This window comes from Chelonoidis abingdonii, chromosome 1 (assembly GCF_003597395.2).
Source record: "Chelonoidis abingdonii isolate Lonesome George chromosome 1, CheloAbing_2.0, whole genome shotgun sequence".
Taxonomy (NCBI): Eukaryota; Metazoa; Chordata; order Testudines; family Testudinidae; genus Chelonoidis; species Chelonoidis abingdonii.
Genome location: NC_133769.1, coordinates 350,469,882 through 350,478,628, shown reverse-complemented (window position 1 = coordinate 350,478,628; position 8,747 = coordinate 350,469,882). Strand labels below are relative to the sequence as shown.

At 43.9% G+C, this 8,747-nt stretch overlaps 1 protein-coding gene across 1 annotated transcript in view; it reads left to right on the top strand.

The window, feature by feature from the left end:
• The first annotated feature begins 3,884 nt into the window (after positions 1-3,884).
• TYR (tyrosinase) overlaps positions 3,885-8,747 on the top strand; it is a 70,365-nt gene continuing 65,502 nt past the window's right edge. Inside the window, exon 1 of the mRNA XM_032768735.1 lies at positions 3,885-4,703. Coding sequence (XP_032624626.1) covers positions 3,885-4,703 — 819 coding nt within the window. The remainder of the gene's footprint in view (positions 4,704-8,747) is intronic.

Below are 8,747 nucleotides of genomic sequence, written 5' to 3'. Positions count from 1 at the left end.
TGGCTTGGTTAGTATAACCAAAAGAAGGCTGAGGGGAGATATGATTGCTCTCTCTGCAAACACATCAGAGGGACAAATACCATGAAGGGAGTGGAATTATTTAAGTTAAGTACCAATGTGACACAAGAACAAATGGATATAAACTGGCCATCAAGACATTTAGACTTGAAATTAGACAAAGGTTTCTAACCATCAGAAGAGTGAAGATCTGGAGCAGCCTACCAAGAGGAGCAGTGAGACCAATAAACTTAACTGGCTTCAAGATTGAGCTTGATAAGTTTATGGAGGGGATGATCTGATGAGATTGCCTATAATGCGTATAGCTGATCTGCGACTGCTAGCAGCCAGTATCTCCACTAGCCAGTGATGGGATGCTAGATGGGGAGGACTCTGAGTTACTACAGAGAATTCTCTCCCAAGTGTCTGGCTGGTGGGTCTTGCCTACATGCTCAGGGTCTAACTGATCGCCATATTTGGAGTCGGGAAAGAATTTTCCCTTGAGTTAAACTGGCAGAGACCCTGGGTTTTTTTGGTTTCCTCTGCAGTATGGGGCACAGGTCACTTGCATGTTTAAATTAGTGTGAATGGTGGAGTCTCTGATTTGAAGTTTTTAAATCATAATTTGAAGACTTCAGTAACTCAGCCAGAGATTATAGGTCTATTACAGGAGTGGTGGGCAAGGTTCTATGGCCTGCAATGTGCAGGAGGTCAGACTAAAATGCCAGAAGGGCCCACCTATGAGTCCTCCAAAAGTGAGTAAGGGTGCAGAATCTAGCCAATAGGAAGTAGCACAACACCTGTGCAACAGACAGCACCATTTGGACCTATTTATGTTATCTCTTGCTGTCTTTCCCACTCTTTCCCTCTTCCTTTTGCTCCTTCCTAAGGCTATGTCTACACTGGCAACTGAACGACAAAACTTGTGTCTTTCATTGGTGTTAACCCCTCCCCCCCAAAAGACAAAAGTTTTGCCACGACAAGTGCCAGTGTGAACTGCACGTTGCCAGCAGGAGCACTCTCCTGTGAAAACGTGGATGCCACTCGTTGGGAGTGGAAGTCTTTAGTAGGCAGGAGTGCTGACAAACAGAGGCTACACTACACGACTTTTAGCAGCACAGCTGTGGCGACACAGCCATGTCGCTAAAAGCTGTGTAGTGTAGACATTACCTAAGAATTCCTTTTACATGTGCCACTCAAAGGGCCACATCCTCAACTCTTTCCCCATGTGATTCTTCTTTCTACTGACCTGGTCTGCATTTGTGTTCTTCTGACATCCCTTTATCCAACATTATACTGAATTATCATCAGTAATAAAACCCTTTGCAACTGCAAGAGTGATTCCCAAACCCTTTTCACCATCCCAGATTGACTTATTTAGCTCCCAAGGAGACAATTAAAACTTTAAGGAACAGAATTGCCTAAAAACCTTTTTAAAAGTTGCTTTTAAGAGATAGCATCAGCACAGTGACACACAGGTTAAAAGGCTTTAAGAACAGATAGTAATTTTACTAGAAACATGAAACTGAGAAAAGAACTACCGCAATGTCAGCAGTTTGGAGCTGAAATTATTTTCGCTGACCTTTTCCAAATGAGAAATGTCCCTTTCTAAATATATTTTCATTTTCTCCCTTAAAGGAAGTAGAATGGGTTGAAAGCATACTGGACAGATTTGAAAATCAGTGGGCATCAAGAGCTATTTCTGCACATCAGTGTGACTTCTCGTGCGATCTCTATAGTTCTGTATTTTGATTGTGCAATTTGGTTTCTAACAGTATGGCTCACATAATTAATTCAGAGAGCAACATATGACAGCTATAGGTGTGGCATGGCTTAGAGGTTACAGCATGGGACCAGAAAGCCACCTTCTAGTCCTGATCCTGCCATTGATTCAATGTGAGATAAGTTGGGCAAGGTACTATATTTTATTGGATCAGATTCTGTTGGAGAGAGAGAGAGACAAGCTTATAACTTGTCCCATTGGGGCCTAAACTCTGTGCACAGAGTCTCCTGCAAATCAGCTGTTTCAAAACATGGTGTCAGGGAACAGTGGTAAAGCCTCAGATTCACCTTTTTTCTGACCATTGAAAAAGGAACTCCATTAGAATACGAAAAACAGCATAAAGTAAGCATGCGTACACACACGTGTGTGTATGCACCTCTCTTCTGTGCACTTCAATGTGAAATGTCCACCCAGAGCCTTCCCCAGCCCCCCTCCTGCCTGGCTTTCTGTGTGTCTTCTCAATTATCTGGCTCTACACCAGTGAACCTGGCCGAGCTAGTTAAAGACATGGAATTGCACGTTTCCTAAGCATCCTGATTCCGAAAACTAAATGGGTGGCAGTTCTGTCGTGCAATGCACAACAAGCCTAGCATGAGAAAGGAAAGATGAATAATGAGAGAGCACGATAAACATCAGTGGGGTTAGAAGCAATTAAAAAAGCAACCTCAAGCCGCAGGCCCCGAGCCCACGGAGATCCTGTGATAATCTGTCTGCATGCTGGAGCATAGATGGCAATAGGATTAAGGCGCCTCGTGCTCCTCAGCAGGGTCATGTGATGACCTGCTGATTCCAGCAAAAGGCAACATTCCCCAGCCAAGTTCTCCCTTGCCCTGCCTGGCTGATGCTCCAGCCACATGGAAACTCTCAGCAGTCCTCAGTCAGTGGTAATCCCATCCCCCTGCTTTTAAAAAAATGTCCCTCAATAAACAAGAAACCCCAGTTTCACAAAAGACAAGATGGAGGGAAATTTCTAAATGTGCGATTCACCCAGCAGCTTAGGGGTAGTGGAAGGCTCCCCTCATCCACACACAGTGGTATGACTGCAGTGCTGCTGCAAAGCAAGCATAGGGGACACTCCCACACCCTGCGTGCAGCACTGCTAGGCTCTGCTTCGGCCAGCGGAGAAGAAGAAAGGGGTTGTGGATAGTCTGGAACACAGCCAATGTAACATCAGTTACAGCATGTAGATCCAGTGTCTGCAGACTCCCTCCCAGGGGAAATCACGGTCCCTTTTCCAGATCAGGATATGGATGGCTGCAGCGCTGTCCCAGGTTGACTCTCTCCCCTGCAATTTTCTCCCTGTAATTTCCCTACTACTAAGTTTTACTAAAGAAGGAAGCCAAGAAGCATGCAGAATAACTATCATAGCTGAACTGATCTCAATATAGCTACTGGATGAGGACATGTATAATGGGACCTTCTGTCAGAGAAGGAATGCTGTGAAGTTATTCTGCAGTGAACCACGCTAAGAGGAAGAGAAGTGTTTTCAGTCTGAACACGTCACCAAAACCAAACCCTTAATTCTGCACTGGATCCTACTTTCACACTCTCTTTAGCAGCATTTTAATAAGGTCATTTTATGAGTCTCAGATTGAAGGGGATAGATTAAAAATAAATTAATAAAGTTTATTTTAATCCAGAGATTTGCTGTGCTTATTTAATTCAACAGACTTCATCTATTTTTTTTTAAACCAAATCATTATTCTAATGCACATATGCAAACAAGGAATTAAAACGGCTGTCACTATTTCTATATCCAAGTTTTACTTGGTCTACAGTTGCCGGAGGAAAAGGATCATGTGACAGGCAGAAGATGACTGTATATAATAAGTCTGTGTATGTTGAATGCTAAAGGGTCAGGAGAAAATAAGTCACTTGGATTTCACCCAGAACATGTGATAATCAGTTTAACAGAGAATTGTGTGTACGTGTAGTCGATGGTGAAGGAGATTGAAAGGTGCATGGTTAAAAAAAAAAAAAAAGTCAGGAGTGAAACTTTCCCACCAGAGGGGAAAAATTTCTTTCATCTGCAGGGCTGTGGCAGGGGTTAGATCTATTCATGCACTGAGCCACAGCACTGAAGGTTGCCTGCTGTTGTGTGAGGATGTGTCTCTTGGCTCTGGGTTTCCTGCTGGGGATTCTGCAGCCTTCATCCGGGCAGTTCCCTCGAGCCTGTGCATCTTCAGAGAGCCTGCTGAGGAAGGAATGTTGCCCACTATGGGCTGGGGACGGATCCCCTTGTGGGGAACTCTCAGGCAGGGGCTCCTGCCAGGAGATCCTTCTGTCCCGTGCCCCACTCGGGCCGCAGTTCCCCTTCACGGGGGTGGATGACAGAGAGGACTGGCCTGCTGTGTTTTATAACAGAACATGCCAATGCAACAGCAACTTTATGGGATTCAACTGCGGGGAGTGCAGGTTTGGGTTCTCAGGGCCCAACTGTGCCAATAGGAGGATGCTCATGAGAAGAAGCATCTTCCAGCTTAGTAACAGAGAGAAGAATAAGTTCCTTGCCTACCTCAACTTGGCAAAGCACACCCCCAGCCAGGACTACGTCATCGCCAGTGGCACCTATGCTCAGATGAACAATGGCTCGACCCCCATGTTCAGGAACATCAATGTTTATGACCTCTTTGTATGGATGCATTACTACGTCTCTCATGACACCTTGCTGGGTGGGTCAAACATATGGAGGGATATTGATTTTGCCCATGAAGCCCCAGGTTTTCTACCTTGGCATCGACTGTTCTTGCTGCTGTGGGAACACGAGATCCAGAAGATCACAGGAGATGAGAACTTCACCATCCCTTACTGGGACTGGCGAGATGCCGAAGGCTGCGATGTCTGCACTGACGAACTGATGGGAGGCAGACACCCCACTAATCCTCAGTTACTCAGCCCAGCATCCTTTTTCTCCTCGTGGCAGGTAAGGACTGGCTGGCAGGGAGGGAGGGCTGGAAGAGTGACTTTATGCTAAGAGATCTGATATATTACATGCTAATCGACTTGTGGCAAGAGGGAAATCTAGTTCACCAAAAAAAAATCCTAAATCACCTTTTGGGTGCATCACTGCTCCTAAAGCAAGGTGCATAACATGACATTGCAACAGTGCTGGATACAGATATCCAGCTAAGAGAAAGTAGGGCATTTGTATGCAAGTCGCTGGCACATAGCCTTTTCATGGCAGTGTTAGTGTCCAGGCAATGGAAACAAAGGCACGGAGTTGTCATCAATGTGCTTTGCAATCTGAAAGGCTTTCCACTCCCTGCCCCCTCAACACCTCTTTTTCCAGCTAAGATTTTTAAACTATCCAATTAAGCTTATCTAGTTTAAAGTGAAAAGTCTTTATTGCATCCAAAAGGATTGGCGATGCTGTTAACAGCAGTCATTTCCAAATAAAGTCCGGTGATTTATTCAAAAGAAAAATAAAAGCTAATCTCCCTGTTAAAATGGGCTAAGAATTAAGCACTTGGAGTCTTCCTACATTTCAAACACAGTTCAGCTGAATCTATAAAATAATATAGTCTTGCTTATTTATCTAGCTGATGTGCATCCAATATACATCGTGGTGTCCTAGTGCAATGCACTTTTGGAGTTAAAAACTTAAAAGGCTAGGTCCTGAGTTGGTGCAAAATGGCATTATTCTTTTGAATTACTTGGAGATACACCAATTTACACCAGCTGAGGATCTGGTCCTTTGTTTTCGTGATTTAACAGACTGTCGGACAAATTCACCACTATGCTCCAGCAGCTCTGTGATGCTCTGGTGTCACAAAACAAAGACAAACTTGGCTAACGCCAGCCTGGTAAGCTGGATTTGTGGCTGCTGTGCATCACCAGAGTAGCACAAAGTAGTCAGAATATACCAATGAATCTGGCCTTTTATTTTGAACTGATGCAATGGCTCCTTTCAGTTACAGCAGTGTAATCAGAGTATTGATGTAAGTGGAATTCCTCTGGATTGACACCAGTTCAGAACCGTAAAAGTACTGAAATTGGTCCAATATATAGAAAGATGTCATTTGTCTCAGAGGGTGGTTCTCTCATTCCAACTAGCGAAGTCCTGCAGAACTTTATTTATATAGTCCCATATGTGCATGTGGCACTTAAACACATGGGGTGAAATCCTGGCTCCACTGAAGTCAGTGGGCGTTTTGTCATTAACTTCAGTGGAGCCAGGATCTCACCCAGAGAATACAGCAGACCCGTGTCTGATTTCTCCCAGTTCTAAACCAGGAATAACATGAAGTTAATACAGTTGCACCAGTGTGAAACTGGTGTAAGTGAAACTAGAATCAGGCCTATTGTGCCTGCCCTATGAAGTCTAATTAAGACATATATAGCACACTGGATGACAGGTCAATAGTAACAGGGTGCAGATATTCTTACAGGATTAGCAAGTTTCCAGCTGTCTCCACATGTACGCAATACTGTTTCCTACGAAGCAGGAGGGGTGAGAGAGCGGTGCTTTGCTTACCCTTTCAAAAGTCTGGCTGATATAGCTAGATATGTATAGCTTCCCTCTCAATGTAGTGTCTGAGCACATAAAAGCTTTGCTATAGTACATTTGAAAACCAGCGGTGCTGTATAATTTACCATTTCAGGCTGGCTGTCATTCAGATATCCTATAAATGAAGAAAGCTTCTCTTACAAGACAAATCTCATCAAAGTAAAGTCTTTGTATGTCTTGAGCACAAAAGTATTGCTGTGGGGAAGAGGGGATGCAGCATGTTTAAAAAATGTTTAGTTTTGGGGTAAAACTTCCAAAAGCACCTCAGTCCCATTGTCAACATTTCGTAAATCACTTTTGAAAATGGAGTTTTGGTATGTAAGTCACTTGGTACTATTTTTTAAAGTGCCTATTTGTTAAAACTTTCAAACCAGTCAATGGCTCTGATTCTCCTCTAACACCCATGTGTAACTTTACTGACGTCAGTGGATTTACTCCTGAACTACAATGGCAAGATAGTAGAATCATGTTTTGAAATGGGAAACATGTGGTCAAGATACAAGTTAGACTGATGTTCCTTTAGTACAGTGGTTCTCCAACTATGGGGCAGGCTCCCAAGGGAGGCACAGGAATCTGTCGAGGGAGGTGTGAGCTGTGTTCCCTTTTTTTATTTTGAAAAGAACTCTGGCTGTCAGCCCTGGAGCGGCTGGGGCTCGTGCAGAAGGGCCATGCACAGCCAGGAGGGGAGGGGATGGGATGGGATAAAGGGAGCAGCCAGAGCCCCGCCACCCCAGGGCTGACAGCCGGAGCCCCGCCGCCCTAGAGTTCTCCTTCTCTGTCCCCTTAAACCCTCACCAAGAGGCAGCCCAGGCTTGGTCTATCCTTCCCCCACCCCCAAATCCCTCACCGGAAGGTGGCAGCAGGATGCCACCAGGGTGGCAGCAGCAGTGTAGAAGTAAGGGTGGCAATGGGGCACTAACTCTGCTGAGAAAAGTGATATTGACAAATATCACTTTTCACATTGCCACCCTTAGTTCTGCACTGCTGCTGGTGTGGAGCTGGCTTCAGAGCTGGGTGATGGTATATGCACTTGTGGAAGGACGTAAGCGACTATAGACAGAAGGGGTTGGGGGCATGATCAAATACATTTGAGACCACTGCTTTAGTAGCTCTGAGGCCAAATGTTATTCTGGCTTACAATTAGAGATAGGTAGAAAATGGTATTCCAGCCCCCACCATTTTTTCCAGTCTGCATTTGAATGAAACCAAGATCTTTAAAGGTTTTTACCCACCAAAAAGAAAGAAAAGAAACATGATATTGACTCCATAGCCCACTGGTTAGGCACTCATCCAGGATGTGAAATGCCCAAGTTCCAGTCCCTGCTTTCAATCAGATAGACTAGGGACTTGAAGCTAGGTCTTCCCCATGCCAGGTGAGCACCTTAACCACTTGGCCAATCTCAGGTGAGTCACTTACTCCCTCCCTCCTGGACCTGAACATTTTTTTCCCAACAAAAGTTGTATCACAACAGATACATTCTCATGAAAAGTTTTGGCTTCAATAAATTGCCATTTTCTGACATAAAAAGGTTTGTCAGAAAATTCCCAACCAGCTCTACTTACAATGGAGTAACTCTGAAGTCAGTGAAGTGCCTTAGTCTGACACTAGAAACAGAATCTCATTCCATAAAACTAAAAGGAAACAAACAGTCTAAGCTTCAGCCAGAAGGCAGCCATAGATCTAGTGCAGTGTATGCTGATTGCCAAAGCACTGCCACTCAAATAACAAAGGACAAACTAATAAGGGGGTGGAGGGTTGAGAGATGTGTAGGAATTCAGGCTTTTAATAGTGTAATCTAAATGATAGAGAAGAGAAGAGAAACAGCTAAAAATGACTTTAAAATAAAGAAGTATCACAGTGTCCTTTTAAAATCCACAATGCTCTTTCAAAATGTAATAAAATAATGACTGCGGATTCTGCAGCATTAGGAAAATTAAGACACGGTGGCACACTCAAGGGGTTGTTATGGATTTGTTTAAAAAAACATAAAGTGCCTATTTGTAGCACAGCATCTCTTTCTAAAGAAAGGAGCAAAATACTTTATTCCATTGCAAAGTTGCTATGGCAACATGGATACCCATGCCTGCATGCTGAAATTCCAGCTCCCCCTTCTCACTTTTTTTCTTCAGCATGCGACTGCTATCACTTAGTTGAGTGAATTATCTGTCCATGTTTTTTTTCTCATGTTTATCATCTAAGAAAGACTTCTGACTCCTGCTTCTGTTAGGAACAGCTAATATGGTGTTTTTTCCCCTCTAGAGTATACCTTATCCTTGCAGGTGTTTGTAACTAATGGCTGAACTATGGCCTTTAGATTTCTTTGTCTTAAAGAAAACCCATATGCACTCATTAATGCTGTACTGAGCTATACAATCTCATGCAAATCTGGGCCAAGGGAGAAAGAAAGCAGACTCTTTGCATGAAAGTTGGAGAGGTGATTTTGGGGTTTTTTTAGTTCT